Below are 27643 nucleotides of genomic sequence, written 5' to 3'. Positions count from 1 at the left end.
TCTGAGTTGATGATTTTCTGGTTTTAGCAGAGATGCAACTCCTCTGTTCAGTAGTGTCTCCACTTGATTTATATTTTGTTCTTTCTTTCTTTAGCTGGTCTCTTCTCACCTGAGTATCCGTCGTCAGTGTAGGTCAGTGTCTGAATCCCAGCAATGATGAGAGTAGGATATTTATACAGTTAAATGTCAGAGTGGGAGGGGACGAGGAGTGTGGCAGGGAGGGAAATAGCCGGGTGGGTGTGGAGGGTGTATGTAAAGATCCACGTGTGTCTTCTTTTTGGTGGTAGCGAGGTAAGCTGAGTTGAGCTGAAATACACAATCTGATGGTTTTACTATCGTGAACTCAGTTTATGGTCCAGGTACGGGGTTAAATTTGGGCTCCAGGGAGAGTAGGAGTCTGGGAATCTGAAGCCACCACTCGCCAAAGAGGCGCAACAGCAAAGGAAACTGGTCCTTCAGAGGACCTGAGGGTACACTGGCACTCCTCTCTCCTCTGCACAGCTGGATCAGTCTGGCTCAGAACGAAGATGAAGAATGGTTACTCTCTTTCTTCTTACCAGACCCACGGAAACCTTACATGCTAACATCTTCACTATACTATATTGTGCACTATGTCTACTGTCTGCTATTTTATTTGAGTGTTGTGTAAATATATACATTATTTGTTTTACTCAGAAACATAAATGTCAACCTCATGGTGGGGCTACATACAAGTCAGTAGCTTGTCTGTATAAACTTGCATAGCAACTCATCCAACTGATTCTATGGCATTTCAGTCGTGGCCCAAGTGGTGGACCAACCGATGAACAGATGGACCGACATTGCCAAAACCGTAGAGCCTTGCTGCTTGCAAAGCTTAAAACGTGGCTTACAAGGCTAAGCATAAAGCCATGGATTGTTATTTGAATGGGTACATTATAGTGAAAACCCCGGTCGGCATGTGGCCGACCGGTGTTCCAACTGTCCCCATGTGATGTGCCTGGGACCTGGTCTGGGTCTGTGCGGACCAGAAAGGGCAAAACGCACAAACTTCCCAGATGGAATCCAACTCAAGAGTATCCATTGTAAGTGTGCAAATTATTTTGGTCTCTGAATGGGTAAAGTTATGGACTTCTGTCTTTTTCCTTAATCAACATGCTGTTACGGCCCTCTGTGACAAAATATTGTAAATAAATGCCAACAGCAATGGACCAGTTTACACTGAAAAGCAGCTTGCAGCGCACATCTGTATTTGGTTCCAGAAGATCAAACTACTGCCTAGTTAACCTGTCTGTTTTACGGCCTGTGGAAAGTCACCAGTATTCTATAATGTTTTTACCACTGAGGTGTGTTTTCCTTATGTAATATAATGACTCAAGGGATCCTAACGTGCTAACACCTTTTTACACAAGGGTTCTCTCTTTATGTTATCCAGCCAAGCGAGCCACGACTCAATGTTAGTCTGCTGAAGTGCTCAACATGCACAGCTTGAGTTAAGAATACACTAATGATGATGGTGCTTGCCGTGTGTTATAGTGCTCTTTTTGGATAGAATGTGTTTTGTTTGTTTTAAGAGATACTGGACCTCTGTGTAGCTGTTCATATACAGAACATATACCATGAAAAATGGAAAGTAAAAAAAAACTAAACTTGCAGTAATTCTGTGTCACAGAAACATTCATTTTCTTATCTCTTATCTTGATTGTGACTCTTCAGATGGGACCCCTTCAGGTGTCCTGACCCCCACATCGGGAAGGTTACCTCACTTAGTTCTCACAGACCTGCAATGTAGCATGCATACAGTTCCTCAGAAAAATAATGCAAATAAAAATTATTGCGATTGTCGAAGGAAAACAAAACTAATGAGAGTAACAGTATGATTGCTGAGTTGTTTGCGCAGCAGCCATTACCATCTGACCAGTGACTTATAGGAAGTCAGGCAGAAGAGAGTAGGAAGGTGGGCTTGTGGGCTATTTAGATGACGTGCCAGCTCTTTCACACTGACTCATTTAGACATTGACAATGTAAGTTTCCATTGGCCAACGAATAACATATTTTGAATAACACTATCACAGAACAATCATGGGCTCACTAGATGTGCATGTACAGGTGTAAGGTGTTGCATAACAGTCCTTTTACATAGGTGCCAGTCTGGCTTGTTGGTTTGCGATGCCATTTAGTTTTGAGTGGTTCAACACCCTTGAACACAACTTCCTACCTCAATGTTTCGGTGATATTTTTACAACATATCTCAGACTAGAACCACAGAGCTTGAGTCTTAACTGCACTTCATGAGACATTATGTGAAAGAGAGCGAGACAGTCTTTGCATGTTGTGATGTGAGCTGCCGAAGCGCATGTGAGTCACTGTGTTTGATTCAGAGTGAGCAATTGACGGAGTCGAATGAAAAGGAGGCTTTATAGTTGCGGAGTGTTAACCGAGTGGCCCACAGGGGAGTCAGTGGGAAGTGTTTCTGAGAAAAGCATAAAAAATGGCGTGCTGTCTGCTGTGAATGTGAGGGTATAATCACAAAGGATCACACGCCTACTCACACGAAACCTCAGCCTCCCAGCGGCACAAAGGCTGTTGTTTGGTCTCCGACAGCTCAATGCAGGTGTTGCCACCAGAGGTTCTCATTACTGACACATACATGGCACTAGAGTTTCCTTTGTGAAAACACAGACAGTCAAACAAACAAACAGATCAGATGCAACTGATGCAACCTATTTTACGCTAGGTGTCTGCTGTAGCTCTTTACAATGGTTCTCTGCCTCATTGGAAGTGATGTGGTTGAAGTTCTTATGGCAGAAAGTCAATATATAGACTATAGAGCACCACTGCAGATGTATTGTTTTACAGGATGCATTTCATGGGATTGTCAAAATACGGTGGAAACAGTGATAGCCACCATAGCTGGGCAGACAAATAGAGTGCTGCAAACATGATGTATTACACATTGCACTGGAATGCGTCCCGTAAATTTCCCCACTGCGGGACTAATAAAGGATTATCTTATTTTATTTGATCTAATCTTATCTTCCCTTGACAAAAAGCCAAAGGGTTTTTTACATTGGATTTGGGATTATTGCAGAAAATAAAAAACATTTAATAATGAGCACTTAACACAAAACACAGCTGAGGCTGATGGGAATGTCACTAGTTTTGCAGATATTTGGTTATAAATCAAAGTTTTTCAAATCTTGACTACATACTGGTGCTAGGACAAAAGGCTAAGAAATGTAGGCTTTGGCTAAGAAATCGAATATTTCATATATTTACCATCTAAGTATTGTCTTGTAAATTGTCCTATGCCAATGTTCGTGTCTGTCTTTTTTTTTTGTTTTACATTGCGTCATCTAAGTACAGAGTGTAAAAATCCTGAAAAATATTTGTCAGAGCGCCACCCTCCAGACATGTTGTTTTTATAAGTATGGGTTTGCGGGATTCCTCTGGTTCTAATACGCACATTCAACAGTTTCAGTAAATTCCTCACCAACAACACAAACTGTCATTCCATCTGTCTGTGTTGTTGTGCAGTATGCGACTGGACTGTTGAAAGGATTTGGGTTACGTAATGGGGCCACTGTTTTCTCCCCACTGATGACGGTTTATTAACAAGAAGGCTTTTCCACTGTGGTGCAAGTCAGGCTAAGATTTAGCGACTCTGCCGCCAAACTAGCTGCAAACAGGAGAATGAAGAAAACAGTATTTGCCTCAAACCGTGAAGCCATGAATAGTTTGCAACTTACTCTGTTTTCAATGTAATTAGGACAAGAGCGCAATTGAAGCCTTTGCTCACACCTCTATCTCTTCACATATAGTGGTTTGCTGCTTTATTAATGCTCTGAATGTCATGTATATTACTCTTTTAACTATGTTTTACAGTTGGGGGCTTTTCAGAAAACCAGCACTTTTTGAAAATCATGTTTATCAGCAGAAAGGTCATAAAGTATGAAGTTTTATTTCATTTAGCTGACTTGTTCTTGGAGGACATCTTGTTGTCTGCGGTTGATTTCTCTCTTCACCCTCACCGCCTCACACTTCTCCTCCAGAGCCTTTTCCTTGTCCGCTTTTTTATTCAGCTACTTCTTTACGAAGGCCGTCATAATGTTTCTCTGCTCTCAGGGAGTTGTAGATGTCGGTCAAAGCTTTTTCAACCTTGACTGTGTTGCTTAGCTCCTCAACCCTAAACTAAAGAGTGCCATTTATTTGGCTCAGGGCTTTGTTCTCTGGCTTCATTGATTCATAATTTGCCTTAAATGCATCCAGAACTATATGAGATTGTCATTTACACACTGGATTTTTTTCTGTACATTCATTGTTCTGAAGCTTTAAGGCGTCAGTCTGTTCAGCACGTCGTATTTTGTTTTCCAGTCTTCTTCATTTAGAAGCTTGTTGAAGGCCTCAGAGTGGGATTTAATCAGGACATTGTTTTGTCCCACTAGGTCTTTCTCTTCAGCTTCCAGTTCAAAACATAGAAATGGCATTCTCCGCATAATACTTCTGTATTTTTACAGTATGTAGAATTCTTAATACAGGAGGTGCATTCTCATTTCGTTACTTTTACTTCAACACAATATACGAGTACTTCCTCCATCACTGCTATGTTCTGGTGGTAATACTACAATACTACGGCATTGCTTTATACTATATAAAGCAATGCCGTAGTATATTGTATAGAAATGCAATAAAATGCATTACATTATATGCAATGCGCTGTCTTCTATTGATAATGTGCATACAACATATAATGCCATTCTCCCCACCTTCACTGCTGAATCACCCAGGGTCTCATTTTAACAGTGTCCCTGCTCTGTAGGCACAGGTCACCATTGAAGTGATTGCCAGGTCCTGAACTGAAAAAGGGCCCACCTATATTGTTAAGCCCTAAATACTGACCTGGCGACCAACTCTCCTGTTCCTGCAGACACCTCAGGAAACAGGATCTTTGGCAGGCGATGAAAGGGAGGGTGCAGAAAAGAGAGAGGGAGAGAGGAGGCAGTGGCGGTTCTACATGTAATTACGTCCCGGCGAGAACCCCCTCCGAGCGCCCCTCCACCCCCCGGATACCGGATACATCCGTCTGTGCGTAGCCTCAAACGTAACATCTTGACACATGTCATTCCATACGTTACCCCAAAAAGTGAAACTTAAAAGTCCGTTACAACTCTGTGTTCTGAATTGAAATCAAGGCAGAGTTACTGAGATCGCCAAAAAAGCTCTGAAACCCTGCCTCCATTTCAACATCCTGTCTTTGTGAAGCAGGTTTTAATGAAGTGATAGATTGCATATAAAGGTTTAAGGTACGGAGTAGAGTCAGTAGACTGGACATAAACAACAGACGTAGGGGCTCGGTCTTTTTCTCCCGTCACACCGAGACGGACCGGCTCGTAGCAGAGAAACAAGCTCAGGGCTCCACTAATGCAGCGTCATGGTGAGTTGTATCTTTATGCACTTTATAATTCTATTTATGCCGGTCGTATTACATCATATTTATTACGTCATATTTTTCGTCTACACCGTGAAGGCCGGTCCGGGAAAATATTGTCTGACACAAAACCGGTCCGTGGCTCAAAAAAGGTTGGGTACCACTGCATTAGAGCATGGCCCTATAGCCCACAGTGGATCCCCCCCCCCCCCCCCCCCCCCCCCCCCCCCCCGCGCGCGTCGTCCCCACACACACGACCCGCAGCCGCAGGGGGCGCCAACCCCCCACACAGCGACATGATAGATATTGGAAAAACGCTTCACGGCCCAGATGTTTTTTTTGTTTTTTTTTAAGTGGTCGTGCCGCCCCCCACGTGTCATGAAAAAGTGTGTCGTCCGTGCCCAAAACCGCCCCTGAGAGGAGGTGTTGGATTTATGTTGCTTCCATACCGCTGCTCACACAACTTGTCTCTGTCAGGTTACGTCACAGGGTATGAGTTTTCCTGTTTTTATGTCAGAAAAACTCTTCATAATATCATAAACCACGTGATTTGGCTACTTTCACCCCTGTTTTTCCAGAAAAATACAGAAATATTAAGATCGGAAATGACATAGGCCTACGCTTTTCTCACTTGATTGGGATTAAAAATGTATCTCCCTAAAAATGTGTCTCTCCCTATTATATTACCAAATCATTTTTGCATGAATTTTTGAATAAGTAGCAGACATCAACTGGGCCCAAGTGCAGAGCTGCAGTTTGGGTTATACTGTTAACGCCATCTAGTGTTACTTCAGCTTACTACAACATGATGTGCTGACGAGATCCATCTCCAAAGCATGCCTGGAAAGGACAAATACTGACTTAATCGATGAGATTTGACTGTCACGGGCAGATGGAAGGACATCCGACCCCTTTGCAGAGGGCCTCGATGCGCTAATTAGATCTCTCCTCCTCGATCATCTAGATAGGCAATGTTCACATCCAGTGCAAGAGAGACACTTGTTATCTGGCACAGAGGTTGTCCTGGGAGAGGTTAAGGCAGGTTGGCAGTGTCCTTTCTGTTTGACCGCCTCCACCAGCCTCGGTCGGCAGGGACCATCCGGCACCAAGCATCACACTTATTTTGTGTCCGGTTAAAGCGAACCCTTCTGGACTTCATGTTTCCAAACGTGGCCCGATATGGTCAAAGTCATAAAGGATGCAGCTCATCCTGTTATTGTGCGCAAGGCAACATACAATGACTGCCATGGCCTGTAGGCCTAACATGTATACAATGTGTATGGAATTTACGACCATGGTTTCTGCACCTACTGCAGGGATCTGAAGGAGCGCATCCACCTCTTCTGTTGCAGCGATGCGCAGCCGTGCCGCATGACTCACAACGACAGAAATGGCACGGATGTAAACAGGAGGCGGGCTCAGGTAAGCCTAACCTGTACCTGTCCAGCCAATGGGGTGCCGCGTTTCTCTGCCTCGTCTCCAATCCTGCGGTTTTCATTGGTCCTCCGCCACGTCGATATGGTGTAAGAGCGAGGCACAGCTTCGCAATTACACCGCGGAGCAAAGGAGAGGGGGGGGGAAATGATTAATCTGTCAAAGGCGAATTTGTGTTCGGGATGAGACCACTCTGACATTCAGCCGACCGGAACCAAGTCCACAGGCGAACACAATTAATGCACAGGAATTTGAGATCAAGCTGATGCACGGCCATAGCAGGTGGTGCTTGTATAATCGTCCAGGGTCTCGTCACTCGTCGTTGCTGCCTGCTCTGCGCGTCGTTTCAGCACCGGACAGCGACCGGGACCATCGGACACCGAAAACGCTGAGGGATTCCTGAGGCGGGGTAGGCTCACAACAGCGCACTAAACTGTCTTATTATTACCACGTTATATTTTCAGACGACACTATGTTCCACTGTGTATCAACGTCTAACTGCACGCTGCGAACGATGAGTTGTTTTGCCTTTATTATGTGCTATTCGTGTGCGATTTATGGATTCTGGAGGGCACGGGTTTGTTCGAAGAGACTGTATGGAGCTCATGAAGCTCCGCTCGCCAAATGCCCTTGAAAGTATATGCTTCGTGCTGCTCGCTGTGTACGTGTGTGTGTGTGTGTGTGTGTGTGTGTGTGTGTGTGTGTGTGTGTGTGTTTGTATGTGTGCATGTGTGCAAGAGAGAGAGAGAGAGAGAGAGAGAGAGAGAGAGAGAGAGAGAGAGAGAGAGGGGTTATGGTGGCTGTGGTGAGCAACTGCGCAATTGTCTGTTCCTGTCTGTTCATATCTCTTTTCTCTGCGCCCCTCTCTCTCTCTCTCTCTTTCTCTCTCTCTCTCTCTCTCTCTCTCTCTCTCTCTCTCTCTCTCTCTCTCTCTCTCTCTCTCTCTCTCTCTCTATCCTCTGCTTCCACAGTCGGTACGACCCTCGCTTGGCTCGGGGCAATGCGCGGCTAGATGACTTCACTAGCCTACATCAACAAGCACCGCGGTAGCCCGGACTAATATAGCAGCGCAACATCCCCCTCCTCTCTCTTTTTCGCTCTCCATTTTCATTCGCTGATCCCGAGTCCACCCGTCTAAAGGCACCATGGGAAACCGTGGCATGGAGGATCTGATCCCGCTGGTCAACAAACTGCAGGATGCCTTCAGCTCCATCGGCCAGGCCTGCAACCTGGACCTGCCGCAGATCGCAGTGGTCGGCGGTCAGAGTGCAGGGAAGAGCTCCGTGCTGGAGAACTTTGTCGGCAGGTAAAATTGACCACCAGAAATAGGATAATCCCTTCTCTGGTTAACCTTGAGGATGACATAAGAGGCCTATGGAGCCAATCTCTGTGCAGAGTTCAAACCATCTCTCCCGAGCTTTAATTGAGTCACTGCTGTTGCACCATGTGATGATGTATTTATTATGTTAGGAGTATTATTATTATTATTATTAATATTTTATATCCACACAACACTGTCCTGTGGCTACTGACAGAGGAGGGAAGCAGTATTTGGGTTACAGCAGCACCTTAGGGATTGCAGTCCAATCATTACCAACTGCAGTCAGGCTACTTCCCAGTCCTGGAAATATCCATCTCTTCCTCGTTTGGAGGGCATTACAATGCTGTCGTCTCCATAAAAATGACACTGTCATGTTCTTTGTCCCTGTAAAAAAATGCAGATTGTGCAGAGACATACCACTGCATGTAACCATTTTAAAACACCATCCTGCTGTACAGCACCCACTCCTGAAAACAAACATGAATATTCATCATCTTGCCCTGGATTTTGAGCGGATGCATTTAAATTGATATTTTTTAGATGAGGATAAAGCATTCAACAGCAAGGAGCGTGATTCTGTTGATAATACAAATTCAAGTGTTTAATTTAGTTAAATGAGATCCAAATCACACTACACCACTTCCCACAACAACTACCCAACAGCTACAATATGGTGTGCTTATGTCTGCTGCAAGAACCTTTTTTGCTGCTCAACAAAGCGGCACCATACTGTCTTATAGCCCATGCATTGCACCTTTTATATGATGGCTAGTTTAATATCCGAATTTGCTGAAAAACTACCTCTCTAAATTGACTAATTTATTGTAGAATTTATTTTGCTCTGCAGGGTTTGTGCCAGTTGATATAATATGTAAAACATTAAGGGGTCTCTCCAATCTTAAATGGGTGGTATTGAGTTAAAAAGATGAGAGCATGGAATTTCTAATGAAAGATGTAATGGAGTTGCAGTGTAGTAAATATAGGATACTGTGTTTTTGGAGCTTTATCGTGAATGTCTGAGCCTTGGTTGCTTCAATATTGACCGGGATTTTTTCAATCTGTGGCTCACAAATTCCCCAAATTTTGTGCAATATTAGCTACATTTTGTGCAACATTAGCTAGATTTTCTTCAGTGTGATCGAGTAGTTCATTACTTGTGCAGTTTTAACATGCGTGTTTGCAGTTCCAGATGGATGAATTGATTTTTTCCTATTCCAGCCCTCATTGGGAGTCGTGATGCTGAGTAATGGTCCATCTGTCCAGAACTGGCTCTTCTGTACAGTGCTGAATGGACAAGCAGTGGGCTGCATGGTCTTTTTTAAACTCATCCTACTTGAGGGAGTTCCAGAGAGAATGTATGTTAAGGTTTTCTTGGAACAGACCTTTAGCATAGGGGGTGGTTGTGATGGCTGTCAGGTGTGTAGCATACTCCCGTGTGCATATGCACACACAGAGAAATGGACACACACACGCACACACAAAACAAGTTGGTGTGGAACATCTCAGGAAATGGTGAAATCATCGTTTTTATCAGCGATGCAGCTTTTCATTTTGACCTGTTGTTCAGCAGGTCACATTGTTCTGTACTGTTGCAGAACTTGGTTGCAGCAGCTGCCGCTGAAAGCTACAGGAGTGGCTGTGTTTTAAAATGACACCTATTTCACTCAAACTATGTTGAACTAGCATATAATATACCAGATGTGTGACATTAAAAGGCATGCAGTAACTTGCATATAGGGTGTAATTATAATATATTTTCCCTTCAAAAGTTCAGAGTTTAAGCCTCAAGATGAAATTATAATTATGCCACCAATGACTATCTGTATACTCTTTGATAAATTGACATTGACTGTGGTTTGATATAATACGTTTTGATTGGTCTTTCCTCAGGGACTTTCTACCCCGTGGATCTGGAATTGTCACCCGCAGGCCCCTGGTTCTGCAGCTTATCAGTGCTACTGCAGGTGGGCGCACACACATTTACACACCCACACATGCTAGCATGCACACAAACACACACATACACACAAATGCAGCCTCCCCCTCTCCCTCCCCCCTTTAAAAAAAATGTTACTGTTTTTTTCCCTCTCACGCTGGCATTCTTTTTCACTCAGACACATGCAGCACAGCCACCACTAATCCCAGTTGTATATCTCAATGTTCTTCCTCTCAGAATGGGCTGAATTCCTCCATTGCAAAGGGAAGAAGTTCACAGACTTCGATGAGGTTCGCCAAGAGATCGAGGGAGAGACAGACCGTGTCACAGGGGCCAACAAAGGCATATCTGCCGTCCCCATCAACCTGCGTGTTTACTCCCCTCACGGTGCGAAGCTCTTCTCCCTTCCTTTCACTGTCAAGTAATACTACACAATAACACTTTTGAACCAAGATAGATTGTGTCAAGCTATGAGTCATCACACTTTTACTTTTTGTATTATTTGCTGGCAGAAAATGTTTTTTTAAACTGTGTCACTAAAAGCAAATAATGTGGTTTTGCCAGCAGCATACAGTACATGGATTCATTGCTTTGTCATTGAGGAGTTGAAGGGATGCAGCTTTTCCTTTTTAGTTTCTGTGTTAATATGGTTAAATATGGTATTTTCATATTCAACGCCATACTAATGCTATACTGATGCAATATGGATGTTCTTAGATTGTTTGCATTGTAAAAGTGAATGCTGTACATTCAACGTACAATTCAATGTAACCAGAGCCTTGAATTGAAGCGAATTTGAAATGAGCTCCATTTAGAATACAACTGATTATTTTTTATTTTATTTTGTTTTCGTGTTTTTTATGTTTTACTACAGCTGGCAAATAGGCCCCTCTCCTAGTTCTAGTTGAATATCCAATTGGTCCTATTGTAGGGGGCAAAGTTAAAGTACAGGGGAATAACTGAAAAAAATACTATACTAAAAAATACTGAAGATTGACCCACAATTGGTCACAGAAATGTCTCACAGGTATGGCCGGTTCTTTTTATATTGCATTTCTGTGTCTGTGCAGTGCTGAACCTGACTCTTATCGACCTACCGGGGATCACAAAGGTGCCGGTTGGAGACCAGCCCGTAGACATCGAGCAGCAGATCCGGGACATGATCATGCAGTTCATCACCAGAGAGAGCTGCTTGATCCTGGCTGTCACTCCGGCCAACTCTGACCTGGCCAACTCTGATGCTCTTAAACTGGCAAAGGATGTCGATCCACAGGGTAAGACGAGGGCACGATGGCATGGAAAGGATATTGGGAGTTAAGGAGGCTGTAGGACAGATGTAGAAAGTTGAATGGAAGTGAATGAAGCACGTAAAAGGTGGCCTTGTGGTTAGTGAAACTGACCTGAACAAGACATCTAATCTCCATCAGCTGCAGGGATGATGCTCAGCATCTGACCTTGTTCTCTGACCTCTCTGTATGTGAAAAACAGATTTTGCCTAAAGGGGTTGATCAAGTGTCACATTATTATTAGAAACGAGGGGCTGAGAGAAGGGGGGAAATGGAGAATAAGGAGAGCATCAAAAGATAAATGAGGAGAGAGGAAAAAGAAAATCAGAAAGAGATGGGTGGAATTAAAAAAAACACAGAAAAGGGTGACGGTAAGGAAAAATAGATACTGGAAGTGGGATAATGAGGAAGGGTATAAGGAATCAACTTAATTTAATGCCCAAGGAGTTTGACCTTCAGACAGGAGGACACAGTAGAGGAGGACACCGGAGAGGAGGATGGATTAGCAAAGAACAGGAGGTCTTGGACAAAGTGACCTTGTGGGAGGGATGAATAATAACAGACAAGAAGAGCGAGATGGAAGAATAAAGAAGGCAACAGAGAGATGGGATGAGAACAGCCAAAGAAGCTTGGAAAAGATGACGTGATGGAAGCAAAATGAAATAGGAGTAATGAAAGAAGTATGGAAAAGGGATGGAATAAAGGAAAGAAAAAGCTAGAGGTAAAGCTGCATTGGAATTGGGCAAAGCTCTTTAAAGGGCTCAACAGCAGTCCAAAACTCAAACATATTCCATTTACAAGTACATAAAAAAGAACAAAAGCTCCCATTTAAGAAGTTGGTACTCACAAGGGTGCATTTTTACTTTTTTAAAAGTGACCGAAACCATTAAACGATTAGTTCCAAAAATGATTTTAAAATTTCCATTACGATCTTCCTCCCTCTTTTCAACCGCTTTTCTAGGTCTGAGGACTATTGGAGTAATCACCAAACTGGATTTGATGGACGAGGGCACAGATGCCCGAGAAATACTGGAGAACAAGTTGCTGCCACTGCGAAGAGGTCTGTGTCTGTTGTACAGTATAGTGAGCTATGCCAGCCAGAACCACATTGGCTCTTGTACTTGCTCTTGAAACCTTTCACTCTCAAAGTATCACACTGTCCAATAACAATGTTCTTGTTCTAGCTTCTTTCACTTCACTGCTTGTTCTTCTGTTTGTCTCGCTCGTGATATCGCTGCCTTTATCTCCTGGGATTTATCTCCTTTCATTATTTCTCTCAATTTGTGTCCATGTTTATTGATTCCCAGGTTATATTGGAGTGGTGAATCGCAGTCAAAAGGACATCGATGGGAAGAAAGATATCAAGGCAGCGCTGGAGGCTGAGAGGAAGTTCTTCTTGTCCCACGCATCATACAGGCACATGGCTGAGAAAATGGGCACCCCACGACTGCAGAGAGTGCTCAACGAGGTGATCGTAGATTTACTCCCAGGGCTTTCACACAGTAGACTTTACATAATTAATAATTGGACTTTATTTTTTTCCGTCTTCCATTGTGTGGCACATCACTGTGAGTGACAAATGGAAAATGCACTCACTCATTCTAGTTCAGATCCTAATAATTTATAATTTCACTCAGACAGGCATTCCACATTTTCTCTGCTGCGTTATGCATTTCTATGATTGCAGAGAAATAGACAGTCTTAATTGGTACTGTACAGCAAAAATACCAATAACATAATCTACTTATTACACAGCAATTGACCAACCACATCCGGGACACCCTGCCAGCTTTCCGCAGCAAGCTGCAGTCCCAGCTGTTGGCTCTGGACAAGGAGGCCGAGGAATACCGGGGATACCGACCTGATGACCCATCCCGCAAAACCAAGCAGCTGTTGCAGTCAGTGCCCCATTTTTCTCACAACAAGAGCATTTACATGATAGTTAGTTGGTAAAAGTTTCCTAAAAAAGATTTGACCTCCGGCAGACATGTTCTCCCATGGCACCCATTGCTTATCCATTCTTATTTTAGATGTTAGAAGTCACTGCTGGTCTTTTATGTATCATGTTTATTTCATCGTTGTTTTCTCAGGATGGTGCAGCAGTTCTCTGTGGACTTTGAGAAAAGGATTGAGGGCTCAGGGGATCAGGTGGACACGGTGGAGCTGTCTGGTGGAGCAAAAATCAACCGCATCTTCCATGAGCGTTTCCCCTTTGAGCTGGTCAAGGTGATATGTTGCACATAGAGGAAGATGGCAAATTGCAAAAAGTGAAATAATCTGCTGGGGTGCAAATATTTACTTTTCTTATTGACACTTTAATGGAGAGTGCCGATATCTTGTGTATACAAGAGACCTCTTTAGCCAAACAAGACCTGGATAAACTTAATTCTGTCCATGATGATTTTCATGGGGCAGGAGAATCCACAACAGATCTAAGCAAGGGAATAGTGCGTGGCAGAGAAACCTGGTGGGGTCGCCATTATGTGGCGTAAAAAGTATGATCCACTGATCAGTGTGATTAGGCTAGAGGTGGACTGGTGCATAGCAATTAAAGTTCAAAAATCAAAAATAAAACCGGTAAAATATCCAGCATTGAAAACTACCGACCAATTGCTCTGGCCAGTGTACTTTCTAAAGTACTAGAACGAACTCTCTTAGGCTTCAAGAGTACATAATAACCACTGATCATCAATTTGGTTTTAGAAGTAAACATAGCATCGACCTATGTATTTATGCACTGAAGGAAATTGTTAGTAAATACAGGAGATATAACACCATAATATGTATGTGTTTCCTGGATGCATCTAAAGCTTTTGATTGAATTAATCATTTTAAATTGTTTGTCAAATTGCAAGAGCAAGGGGTCCCTCCATATCTGATCAGGATGCACTTTTGGTATTCACATCATGCGAGCTAGATGGGTTAAGAGTGTATCCGCACCCTTCCTAGTGACCAATGGCATCCGACAAGGTGGAATACTGTCATCTGCTCTTTTTAATCTTTATATGGATGACCTTTCACAAAAGTTAAGAGAGTGTAAGACAGGATGTATGGTGGGGGAAAATCTTATCAACCATCTGATCTATGCTGACGACTTAGTTGTTCTGTCTCCTTATAGCGCTGGTTTACAGCAATTGCTCAGAGTCTGCTCAAGGTATGGTGTGCACTATGATATAAAATTCAACTCTAAAAAGAGTGTCATCATGATAGCTAAAACCAAGGAGGATCAGAAGCTAGATTTTCCTTCCTTTTTTTATGGGAGACCAGGAGCTAAATGTGGTGGACAAAGTCAGATATTTGGGTCACATCATCAGGAATGACCTAAGCGATGATGACGATGTGCAGCGGCAGTGTTGCAAACTTTATGATCTTTTTAAAATTTCAAATCTGAAGAGTTGGTGGCTTAATATATTGAAATAACTGGAATCCCAGCATGTGTCATTTTTGTAAAATTGAAACTCTTCCTAGGTTGCTAAAATATTTTACAGTTAAGTAACTCTATTTTCTGTATCTGCTGTCTAAACTCCTCCTCTGTTCCCTTCAGATGGAGTGTGATGAGAAGGAGATGCGGCGGGAGATCAGTTATGCCATCAAAAACATCCACGGTATCAGGTAGAAATTAATCTACAAAACTACATTTTCATTTTTTGTTGCACCATAGCATCATACGTTTTACCCAAAAGGCACAACCATCCTTCAAATATTTGAGATATGCCTCCCAGTGATGCTACCACTGCCCATTAGCATTATAAAGGTTTAAATGAATTAATTAACATATATTAACATTGATGTGGTAAACATCATAACAAGTAAAAATACAAATCTTTGGTAAAAACCTAAAAATACATGGTTTGAATGAGAATTTATAAATAAGGGAGGACCCTGTCGTCTATTTTTCTTTCTCTCTTTTTTTATGTTCAGTCCAGCCTCTCTGTGTGTTTCTATATTGGTTCAGCAGCGTTTAGCCACCTCAGCCAAAATAATTGCCACCCAAGCGAGAAATCTGACATTTAAAGTTACACCACATTTTAGCCTGAAGTCCCATCAACAACAATCGCTGATCCAATATCTATCCATGACCGTTTGTAACACATCAATAAAAGATATTGCACTGCCCCCTTTTTACTGCAACCACAGATTACCACAGAATATATGTTCCAGTACAATTATACATGTTCTTTCTTCCTCTTGGTGGGTGTCAGGACTGGACTTTTCACCCCAGATATGGCATTTGAGGCGATTGTGAAGAAGCAGGTCATAAAGCTGAAGGGACCCTGCGTCAAGTGTGTGGACATGGTCATCCAGGAACTGATCAACACTGTGCGCCAGTGCTCCAACAAGGTAACTCATGTGGTTTATGAGGGTTTGGAAACAGAAATGAAATATGGAAGGAAGGATGGAATAATTGAAGAAGGAAAAGGAAAAATTAGGTCACTTTTGTTTCTGAGTTCTTTTCATTATTATTCGTTATTCCACATTCCTCATTGCATGGAGTGAGTGATAATGTGTGACATGTGTTTTCAGCTGGAGTGCTTTCCCATGCTGCGCGAGGAAACTGAGAGAATTGTGACTTCTCATATCCGAGACAGAGAGAGTCGGGCCAAGGACCAGGTAACACTCGTACATTAGCACACATCAGTTTGAAATTATGGCTGTACATATTTGTTTATGAGGGGAGGTCTGTGACAGATATGCACACATATCTTAGGAGCCAGTTGTATATCTGTATCTGTCTTTATAATGATATAGAATTATAAACAAGCTACCAATTAACCAAAAAGGTTCATGTTAATACACATTATGTATAACATAGCACATTTAAAGAAAACGTTTTGGGACATACTGAAGAAGATCACTGCCCCTGTCGCGTCTGTACAGTAAATACAAAGCTTCCACCTGCAGCTGGTTAGCTTAGCTTAGCACAAAAACTAGAAACAGAAACAGCAAGCCTGATTCTGTCTGAAAATAACAAACTCGACGCCAGAATCTCTAAAGCTCACTGATTAACATGTTATATCTGGTTTGTTAAATCTATTCAACAAAGCTAGTTATAAAAACAACACATTGTGGGAGTGTGTAGTCTTTATGCTAAGCTAACTAACTACTGGCTACAGCTACATATTTAGCGTACAGACATGGGAGTGGTTTCAATGTTCTCATCTAACTAAGCAAATAAGAGTCTTTCCCACAGTGTCAAACTATACTGTGTTCCTTCAAGAATGACTTGCTTCATGTTCAACGTTTTGTGTTGTTGCAGGTTCTGCTGTTGATTGACATCCAGCTCTCGTACATCAACACTAACCACGAAGACTTCATTGGCTTCGCTAAGTAAAGACTCCATCTATTAGCTTGGCTCCACCATGATCATTATGAACAAATATTTAGAAGATCACATTTACATACCACTGTGGTGTTTCCCCTCATTCTCTCTCCTCCACATTCATCCTGTCTCTCCTGTCATTTCTGTTTTGTTGTTTCTCCATCACAGTGCGCAGCAACGGAGCAGTCAGGCTAGTAAGAGCCAGAGTTCAGCAGGAAATCAGGTGAGAATTTGTCATGTCTTGTACGTCACACACAAACAGCAGAGCTCAAGGTCAAGGGAGTACTGCACACCCATACAGCAGCAGGATGGCTACTACAGGGAGAGAGAAATGCTGAAATCAAGATACTCTTTCATTTGAGTAAATCCTTTGCATTGCACACATTTGATATTGTATACATTTTAGCCTTATGTTGTCTTTGATTTTATTATTATTATTATTTTATGTTTTAGCCATGCATGGTGTATTATGTTTAGTGGGCACCAGTTGTGTACAGTGGTTTGTTTTGCTTCTTTGGTTTTATGATTTTATCTCATTAAAAGAATCACAATGGGTTCTATTACTTTATGCCACCATCATCACTGGCGTTGTTGTTGAGACGTTTCCCTTTGTTTGAACCCTTCCTGTGTCATCAAGGTGCCACTTTGCATTTCATCCCCATCCCTTAGTGAGAATCTCAGCTGCCCTCTTATGGGTGTCTGTTGGTGAGTATCGCTCATTGTGGGTTATGGTTTGCATTGTCATTTGTGCCTGCAATAACACTTCTGCCCATTGGATGGTGCTCTCCAGCACCGCTGCATTTTTGGGGTTTTACGCTGTTGACGGGTTCAAGAATTCCAAATTGGTTGTGTAAACTGTTGGGCAGAGGCATTTTCTTAAAAACAAGTTGCACGTGAAAAGTTACCATTTTTTAGTGCCACAAGGTTTCTAAATCCCCCACATTATGTTGCAGGCCTCCTCTCCTCCAGCATCAGGCCTGATTGTAAGAGGTTACTTTTCTAGTCGTTAACTCACCTCCTCCACCCACCAGCGCCCGAAGACTACAAGGGGTTGCCAACTAGAAAAAAATAAACAAAAAATCACCATGGTTTTGGCAGTTAAAATATAATTTCTAAGACAAAAAGTGTTAGAATGATTTCTTTTAGATCCAGGCACTAAACAGCCCTCTAATGTTTGCCTCTGACAGAAAGGCTTTGTAATGATTTGGGTAACCTCCTTAGTGAGTCTTAGGTGGTGCGAGACTGACAATAATGTAAACTAATAATCACTTGGCACTGTACCCACAGGCCTGTTTATGTAGTAGGGTTATGTTGTAGGGTTAACACACCTAACACAGTTGACAGACACATGCTTTATTGTGTGTTTGAAGCACTTACACAATGGTCACTTAACAAGCTAACACTGGCCTCTGCTTGAAGCATTGTGAACACAGTTCCTTGAATGAGCCTGCACTGACACACAGTCACATTCTCGGCTCCGAGTGAGTCACAACGACACAATGACACACCTAACCTGACCTCCACACACATTTCATTGCAATTCATGCACCGATTACCTGCACAGATTCATTTTGGCTAACTTTAGCCATGATGTGTTGAATGAAGTCATTGCTTTAGAGGCGAGTGAGTTGATTTATTTTTTATTTGTAATCAAAATTATTACGGATGAAGAGCTCCTATCATCCTCTTGTTTTTCTTGCGTTTTTTGTTTTTGTTTTGTTTTGATTCATTTTTTTAATTTAATTTTACATTACAGCAATTTCTGACTTTCTGACCGTACCCTTCACTCAGGTCATTCGCAAAGGCTGGCTGACCATCAACAACATCAGCATCATGAAGGGAGGAGCCAAAGAGTACTGGTTTGTGCTGACTGCCGAGAGCTTCTCCTGGTTTAAGGATGACGAGGTGAGCATAGCAGCACTATTTTTCATAATGACAATGGCTCAAATCACTCTTAAAGTAAAAGGGGTTGCTTTTAATAACAAATCCATAGATTATTTTCACTTACTGCAGTCCCACCTCGGCTTTACAAAGCATTTCTATTGTCTTTCAGCTCAGAGTATTTAGCAGCTAAAGAGACAGATATTTCCCTCAGGAGTTAGAGAGTTTGTGGTATTGTTTTTTAGTTCCTATTTGTGACCTTGATGCTTAGATCAGGATGAGGATACAATAAGAGGTCAGATAATAGTATGTCCCAGTTATATGTTTTCTATGAATGTGTCCTGGTGGTAATGAAATTACTTTAGAATGTGAAAATCATTGAGAAAATGTGAAAAATGTTCTTTGTGAAATTGCTCTATGAATTTAACTAAATAACTAAATAACTAAAACCAATGACAGTCAGATGTTTCACTGAATGGAACCAGGAATTAAATTCAAACACATGGTAGATAAATGACTTTGATCTCATGGATGAATTTTATTATTGTCATTTCCATTATCAGTGATAATACATCACAAAGACCATCAACAGCATACTGGTTTTGGAGAAAAGCACATCATTTGCGCCACTCTGCATTGACAGGATGCAGCATTTGGTCCGTCCTGCTGGCTTATTAGGCGGGCTGATGTCTATCTGCCTGTCTGTGCCTGCTGTACAGGTTGGAGGTTATTCTGCACAGCAAGTGTAGATAGGCAGACACACTGCAACTCCTTCAGCCAGTTCTTGTTGTTGCTGCATTGTTCTTTAATTATTGGACCTTTTTTTAGTATCTTGCCAGGGTGCAGTTCCAAGAGAAATACACAGAGTACAATTTGTATTTGTGCAAAAGGAAAACAATTATAGAGACAATGGTCTTCTCTCCAGCCTGGATTATAGAAAATATTTTTACATGTGGTTCCACCTAAACGTAGGTCAACTAACTCACTCTTTGTGAGCATTTCGCCTTAGTTGAAGAGTCACTCTTACATTCCCTTTGTCTCTGAGTTTCCCTTACTTTGTCTCTTTCTTCTCTTCCCATTTCTTTCCACTTGGAGTTCATGCATTCACTTCTTCTCTGCAAATTTGGAACAGTCCCTATCCCAACCAAATGTTCACTCACAGACACCCAAAATATATGAACGCATACTTAGCCCTCTGAGACCACATGGGCCGCACAGCACTGGGTCTGCAGAATGTCATTTGATACGTTAGTGTGGTAATGTAGGAAATTATAGACTCCACTGGCTTCGGCTTGTATATTTCTGTTTTACACCACATGAACTTTCTATAGTCACATACGCATACGCATGCATGTGCACAAGTGTGGATGCACACACACACACACACACACACACACACACACACACACACACACTCCTCACTCCTGTGGTTGGCAGTTACTTTGGAACTGCTCGCATTCTTGGCAGGAAAATCACAAGTTTTAAATCCAAACATCTGCCTCCAATGCTTAGGCAGAGAGAACCCCTCTATTAAATATCAATATCCTGACCTTCAACTTCATAAGCAGCTATCACTTTGTCCTAGATATTGCATCATATCACACCAGCAGTTATTAAAGTTTCATGTCCACTCTTTGAATTTCCCCACAGACCAACAACACAAGAGCTTACCTAAATAAAATAACACTTATTTAACCAACTAGCCAAATGTAACACATCCTGTGTGCACATATTTTCTTTGTGTACTGGGGATCTTGCACCATCTGCAATACACTTTTTCTACCAGCCCTTTGCAGATATTTGACACCACAGCAATCTAGTTTACATCAGTGTCCTTTGCCTTAAATCGTCCAACTTCATTTTGGCCACCCATTGAAATAACTTCACTGGAGGTGTCTGACTGTATTTTCAAACTCCACTTGATTGATTGGCCCTTGTTCCTTTGGCCTATGTCAGATGCTTTGCAGCCAACCTCACTCCTCCCCCTTCCAGTGGACCACATTTTCAACAGAGCACTAGACTAGTAGCCTGCACACTTACTAATTAATGCTATAAATTATGTGAGCTCGCCATTTTGTGAGTTTTGACTTTTAAATCTTTTATCGTTCTGGCTCAAAATTAAAATTCTTTCACACCTTTTTTCACAGCGAGTTGTCAAATCTGCAATTATTGTTGAACATTTGTGATGTATGTTTATTCCAAAAAGAAGTGAAAAGAAAATGGTGAGTGTTAGAATGCACTTATGACAAAATACAGATGAATATAGATCCCATACAGATTATGAATAGATGAAAAATAGCAAAGGGTGAGACAGAAGGAACGGATGCAAAAAAAAGCACACATCTTGAAGACTTAAAGTGCCCACAGAGAGACAAAGAGAGCGACACAGAAAGACAGACTGACAGAAGAAGGTCCATGCCCAGTCTAACCAATGTGCAGACTACTGTACACCAGTATGATAATGAACAGGTAGTCTGAACACTGGGTGGACGGAGCCGGAGTTAAGAGCCGGGCCCTGTGTGCTGTTTTCTGCCATTCCAGATGCTCGTGGGCGACTCTGTCGTCTGTGCTCTCCCTTCGCCCATCTCCATTTTGGCAGCAAGGATCACGTCTATCGAAAACCCCTCAAAACTGCGATTTGCCTCATCCAAGTTTGGCTCATCCATGTTTGGCGCCTTCCCATAGCCTTTTGGTGCACGTCTCTTGCCGTGTTTGTCTGTTTTGGTAGAGGTTTGAGCTCTGGGTCCCCTCGCGGTCCGTTTTGGTCACACCGGCCATGAAGAGTATCCAGCCTTGACGTGGCATATTCGCTCAGACGACTGGGACAGACTGGCTGCACGTTCAGGGAGGGGGTATTACAAAAAAGAGGGAAAGAGAGAGATGGGGGGGGGGGGGGAGCAAGTGAGTGAGAAAGGGAGAGGTAGAGGGAGGAAGAGGGAGGAGACCCATGTGACCATATATGGGCTGTACTGACCCCTTGGGGAATAAAACACAGAAGAGTCTGCAGAGTTTAGTTGCCTTGTCTTTTTTCCATCTCTTTTCATCCTCGTTAATTCTTACCTGCGACTATCTACCACCTCTTCCTGGACCTTGAGACCAGATGTGGGTTTTCTTCTGCAAATCTTTTGCAAATCCACTTATGTGTTTCTTCTTCTTGGTCTCTCCTCCTCCTTCATCCGCCAACTTTTTAACTTCTCCCTCCTTCCCTGGTTCTCCGTGTGCTGCTAAGCACTACCAGATGTTGGGTTTTAACGCCAGGCTGTCATTTAATCTCTCCCTCTCGCTCTCTCTCCCTCCTTCTTAAAAAAAAAACCCGGCAGGAAGTGGGCCCCTCTGGAATGGAAAGGAAAAATATTGAGAAAATATAGAGGGGGAGGGATAAAAGAAAAAACTCGAAAGATGGAGGCTAGGATAGAGTGTAAAAATGAAGAGCAGAGTTTCATCAACCTAAGCATCGGTCAAAGGCCCTCTTTGAACGTGATACAGCTGTGCTTTAGCTTCTACCCCTGAGGAGGAGCATTGTGTTTGAGCACTGGACCTCCAGTGCTTAGACATATCTGCATTTTCCCCGTCTTGCTCAGTTTACTCAGCCTGTAGCTACCAGCTCTCGCTGGCAAAACGCACCGTGAAGAACAACTGTGTCTTGACCCACACTGTAATGACTTCCACATGTGCTTTCTTTTTCCCTCTTCGTTCTCTGTTTCTGCTTCCCCCCTTCTCCACACACTCTCCCCCTACCTCCCACTCTCATGTCTCCCCCATTCCTCCTCCCTCCTGTCACCCCTTTCTCTTTGCTTACCCCCTCTCCCCGTTTTAAAAAACCTGATTTCACCTTTCTCGCTTGCACATTTGGCGCCAATTTCTTTGCACAGGAATTCATGAAAATAAGAAAAAGAGCAAATTGCATTAGTCATAAAAGCGCTCGCGATCCATACCTTCTGTTTTTCTCATTCACAGGAGAAAGAGAAGAAGTACATGCTCCCTCTGGACAACCTAAAGGTCCGCGATGTGGAGAAGAGTTTTATGTCCAGCAAGCACATATTCTGTATCTTCAATACAGAATCAAGGTCAGCTGTGAGATCTTAACATTTTAACTTCTACTTTTCATGTGGCTGCAAATAAAACCAGACTTTTGACAGAATCACATACCATCGATGAAGCTAGAGAGTCCACGGCTTGTGTGCTGGTGTGCCGGCTGAAATGTGTTTTGGATTGTGTCATTTGTACAGTATGTGAGCATGAATGTATGCATGGTTGTAGGCTTGGGCAAACTTTAACTATTTCTGATAGATCTACAGTTCAGTTTAAGAAGTTTTTTATATTTATATTTATATTTAGTATGTTCAAGAAGTACAAAGATGTGTAAAATAATTGTTTACAATCTCAGACATTTTACAGTGAATTATTGCCGGGGATTATTATAAAAACAAGTTCTTGATTTTGTAATAGTAGATTGATAACACAAATAAAGGAAAATCCATGACACAATGAATCTGTTAAGTATCAGGCATGCGTGTTTAGCAATTGGAGAACAACATCCTGTAAAATGTTTTATGGCAATTCAGTTTCTTCATCCCTCTTGGCTCGGACCCCAAAAAAGGATTAAACAACAAAACATCTCACATGGAAGGAGGCACATATTCTAACACTGTCAATACTTCCAGATGTCGGAGTTTATATATTTTTGCTGAACACTTTTTGTAACAATGAGGAGCATTGTCTATATGTTTTGAAATAGGTAATCATTCATAGATTAGTTGGATCCAGTTGTAATGTTCCTTTAATTAATTGGTAGTGTAAAATGAGTGCATATTATCCTGTCTCATGGCTATTTAGGAATGTGTACAAGGACAATCGCACCCTGGAGTTGGCCTGTGACTCTCAGGAGGATGTGGAAAGCTGGAAATCTTCTCTCCTACGTGCCGGGGTCTATCCTGAGAAAGTCTTTGCGGTGAGCAAACTCACTCAGGGGTCCACTCAATTGGCCTTTTACTATCTGGATATGAGTTTCTTAGCTTTGGTTCCCCAGTTATGGCTGATCCCAACATATTATTATTTGCTGACTCTACCTGTCCTCTTTTTACATTATTCGTATTTCATTTCCCACCACAAAGATACATTATCCTTTTTTTATATTGAAAACTTTCCATATTTGAACATATTTTGCATGGCAATACTGGAAATAAACATATTTGGCAAATGGCAAAAAAAAATCCTTAGTTTACTAACATTAACACTTCTGAATGCTCTTGCTATTATTTCACAAAACATGAACACATCCTGTATTAAATAGTCAGTTTCAGACAATATCTTTTGTAAATGTAGTCCTGTTCTCTCTTAAGCACCTCTCATTTTCCCCCTTGTTTCAAAGTATTTCTTCTTTCTCCCTCTACAGGTTGAGAGTGAGACCACCGCCGCCACAGAGAACTTCTCCATGGACCCTCAGCTGGAGCGTAAAGTGGAAACCATTCGTAACCTGGTGGACTCCTACATGGCTATTGTCAACAAGTGCATCCGGGACCTCATGCCCAAGGCTATCATGCATCTCATGATCAACAATGTAAGAAAAGATCACTCAGATGTTCATTTACATGGGCCACGGTGACCACTTTATTTAGCTGTTACTGTATTAAATGTATGTATAGTGACATGAGATCCACTGAGTGAAAGATAAAAATATTGGAAGGCCTGTACTTTTCCTTTATTTTCACAATTCAGATTAATCATCTTGCATTACCTCTTCCTGCCACTAGGTTAAGGACTTTATCAATGCAGAGCTGTTGGCCCAGCTGTACTCTGCAGGTGACCAGAATGCCTTGATGGACGAGTCCCAGGAGCAGGCCCAGAGGAGGGATGAGGTGCTGAGGACCCACCAGGCCCTGAAGGAGGCCCTGGCCATCATTGGTGATATCTCCACCACCACCTTCACGGTCCCCATGCCTCCGCCTGTTGACAGCTCCTGGGTGGGAGGTGCAGGTGGTCGCAGGTAAAGTTACTAGAATGAAACACACTGCATTCTTTCTGTCCTAAACATTATTCGATGCTATATCTGCTCTTCTGCTCCAGGTCTCCTCCATCCAGCCCCACTTCGTCCAGGAGGATGTCATCAGGCCAGCGCCCGGCGCCCCGAGGGGCCCCGCCACCACCAAACCGTCCAGGACCTCTGGGGCCCTTCAATAACAGTGCTGACAGCCCCCAGGCTCCCAGCCGCCCTAACAGGGCCCCTCCTAGCATCCCCAGGTAAATGCAGACTTCACATAACTTATGTCAGGAAGATGCAAAAAAAATGCTCTTTTGATGTCTTTGAGGGTAAGAAAGATTAAGACCATGCAAAGATTAAGACCATTAAAACTACAATTTCTCATTGGAATTAATCATACTCTATTCATGTATATCTCTCCAAACTGAATATTTTGATCTTTTGCACTTTATATAACTGAAAATACAACAATATTATTGTAAGAGTATTCTTGTGTTGTTCTACCTTATCAAGCCTACCTGCTCAGAATCAAATCTCACCTGCTCTTATCAACTGCTTTATATCTGCTACTAGATCAAGAGCAAATTTCTTTCCAGCCATTTATGGAAATAGGTGTTTATTTTTATTTTTTATGAGTGAAATGCTCAACAAATTGTTTGGAGAGCTCTTTCCAGGCAAGGTCTTTCCCCCGTTTCCAGTCTTTATACTAAGCTAAGCTACATGCTGATGGCATAGCTTCATATTTAGAATAGAAACTTGACAGTGGTACCGATCTTTTCATCAACCTACGCATTTTTGTTGTCGATAATTTTTACTTTGAAACAAAGCCTCACACATCTCTTTAAGCTGCGTGAAGACTAATCGTGTCTCTTTTCTTGTCTCCTTTTGTCTTATTTACTACTCTTTTCTCATTTGTCTCAACTCTTATCTGTCCTGTTCTCTGACACTTCTCCTTACACATTTTCTACTCAAGCCGGCGGCCACCGCCATCTCCCACAAGACAAGTCCCACCATAAACATCTAAATGGGTTTCTCATGCACTGATTTCCCTTCCTCATCTTCTCCATCCATCCTCTATTAGCCATATTGCCGTCCTGGTCCCTCCTTAGTGCAGACACTGAAGTCTTTGACCCTTGACCCTCAATTCCCTGCCAGGTGACGATGTCCATATATTTATGTACAGTATGGTACTTGTATTGTGGTGTATGTGTATGTGCGCTTGTTGCTCGCCTGTGGTCCAGGTTTGCTTAGCAGATCCACTACCCAGTATCGGTCCCTGGAACCTCAAATCCTCCCTCCCCCCACAATCTCCGCATCAAATTAGCCACTACCCCCACTTGCTGCTTCTACATAAAAATACGCTCAGCAGCCACACTCATTCCAAAATGCAGCATGGCACATAAGCTGCTTTTATTGCATGGGAGTGTGTGTACTGTATGTAGAGTGTGTGTGTGTGTGTGTGTGTGTGTGTGTGTGTGTGTGTGTGTGTTTTGTGTGTATGTATACAGGGGAGGGACTAATTTGCCTATATGTAGGCTGGGTTTGATTTAATATTGTATTAATTTATTGTATAATGCCCCCTTAAGTGTTAATTATCAGCTCAATGTTCTCTTAGGAACATAAGTTGTATCTTAGTATGTGTGTGTGTATGTGCGTGTTTGTGTGAGAGTAACTCTGTGTAGGTGTGTGCGAGTGTGTGAGGACATGTGTGCATGTGCTGTCCGTCTGCACGTTTGTTGGCGTTTCAGTTGTATTTGTTTTCATGGTCAAAGCTGTTAATGATGAATCATAAAACCCTTGGGGGTAAATTAAATGTTGGACTTTTGTGAGTTGTTCCTGTATTGTAGTAGCAGCCATACACACATAGCAAGGCTGAGGAGCACCGTCAGTATTCTCTATATGGAAACAGCCTCAATAATACATTTAACCTTGTCATAGGTGTCCACCTGTGCTGTATCAATGGTCAAGTTGTGACCCTTGCAGCCTTAAGCTCAGGTTTAGATGCTGACCTGTGAGATGGAAAAAACAACAACAACAACTTAACACAAGTTCCCTCTTGAACGAACAAAGAACACGCATTTACATGTTTCCATTTAGCCTTTTTCTCAGGTTTGAAACTTGCAACTCCATGCCCATCACAAACTAGCACTCTCTCTTTTCACAACTCTTCTATAGTCTCTCGCATTTCCTCTTCTCTCACGACCATCGAAGCAGCTAGTCAGTCAGCATCTCCATCAGAGCTTAAGGTGGTATTGTCAATGTTCAAGTGCTTCTCTGTCAGTTTGTTATTGTGTATGTGGGCCTAAACTGTGTTCTAATGTATATAGGTAATGATAAGGAGATACTGTACCCGTGGACTATTAAGACCTCATCAAGGATCCTAACGCTTTAATCGTTCTCTGTGTCTCTATTCACTAAATGCTCTCTTCTCTCTAATTTAGACTGCCTTACCGGCATGAGTTACAATTCTGTATTGCCAAAGCTAAATGTAGAAAGAGAATTGGAAAGTTGAAAAAATCAAATCTGACAACAACGAAATGGTTCCAGTTCGAGTGAGACGGCATTGTTTAGCAGAGGGCATAATGTTAAACTGGGGAATTGCATCAGTTGTTATTTTTTGTGTCTCTGTATCGCTCCTCAATAAACTTTTTCCTCATAATGTCTCACTTTGTCAACAGTCTTTTTTGTGGAAGCCACCAGGTTAAATAACCTCAAGTAATAGTATTACTACATGCAATACCAAATGATTTATTCAGATCACAAACTTAATATTGAATTCTAAGACTATGAGCAAGTCTTACATTCATACATTTATTCATGGTATTAATTTGATAAGATTTTCTTTTAGCCAATAGATGGCATTAATAGATCATTTTCATCACGGTGAGGCAGTACATTACAAATCAATATTCATTTCAAAGATGAAATGATATGTATAACTTGTAAATTAAAACTATTGCATATAACAAATAGTCTTCCATATATCAATAAAAAAAAAGGCAACTGGCTGCTGGCACCTTCTTCCAAAAGTCTGTTTGTGGAACAGTGCTAATCATTTTACATCTTCTGCCAATGGTC

At 42.2% G+C, this 27643-nt stretch overlaps 1 protein-coding gene across 1 annotated transcript; it reads left to right on the top strand.

Moving 5' to 3' along the window:
* Positions 1 to 7986: 7986 nt before the first annotated feature.
* On the top strand, positions 7987 to 25694 carry dnm3b (dynamin 3b; the record flags this gene model as incomplete). Its single annotated transcript, XM_079225333.1, has 20 exons — positions 7987 to 8147; positions 10053 to 10126; positions 10336 to 10485; positions 11169 to 11372; positions 12346 to 12444; positions 12692 to 12852; positions 13140 to 13282; positions 13475 to 13610; positions 14929 to 14996; positions 15587 to 15725; positions 15909 to 15995; positions 16642 to 16712; positions 16873 to 16927; positions 18496 to 18609; positions 22543 to 22652; positions 23422 to 23536; positions 23981 to 24145; positions 24339 to 24571; positions 24652 to 24825; positions 25539 to 25694. The coding sequence occupies 20 exons, from the start codon at positions 7987 to 7989 to the stop codon at positions 25579 to 25581; spliced, it is 2502 nt and encodes an 833-aa protein (XP_079081459.1). The 3' UTR covers positions 25582 to 25694.
* Positions 25695 to 27643: the final 1949 nt, after the last annotated feature.

This window comes from Taurulus bubalis, assembly GCF_910589615.1.
Source record: "Taurulus bubalis genome assembly, chromosome: 1".
Taxonomy (NCBI): domain Eukaryota; kingdom Metazoa; phylum Chordata; class Actinopteri; order Perciformes; family Cottidae; genus Taurulus; species Taurulus bubalis.
The sequence above is the reverse complement of the archived record's forward strand: the minus strand, read 5'-3'. Positions and strand labels throughout refer to the sequence as shown.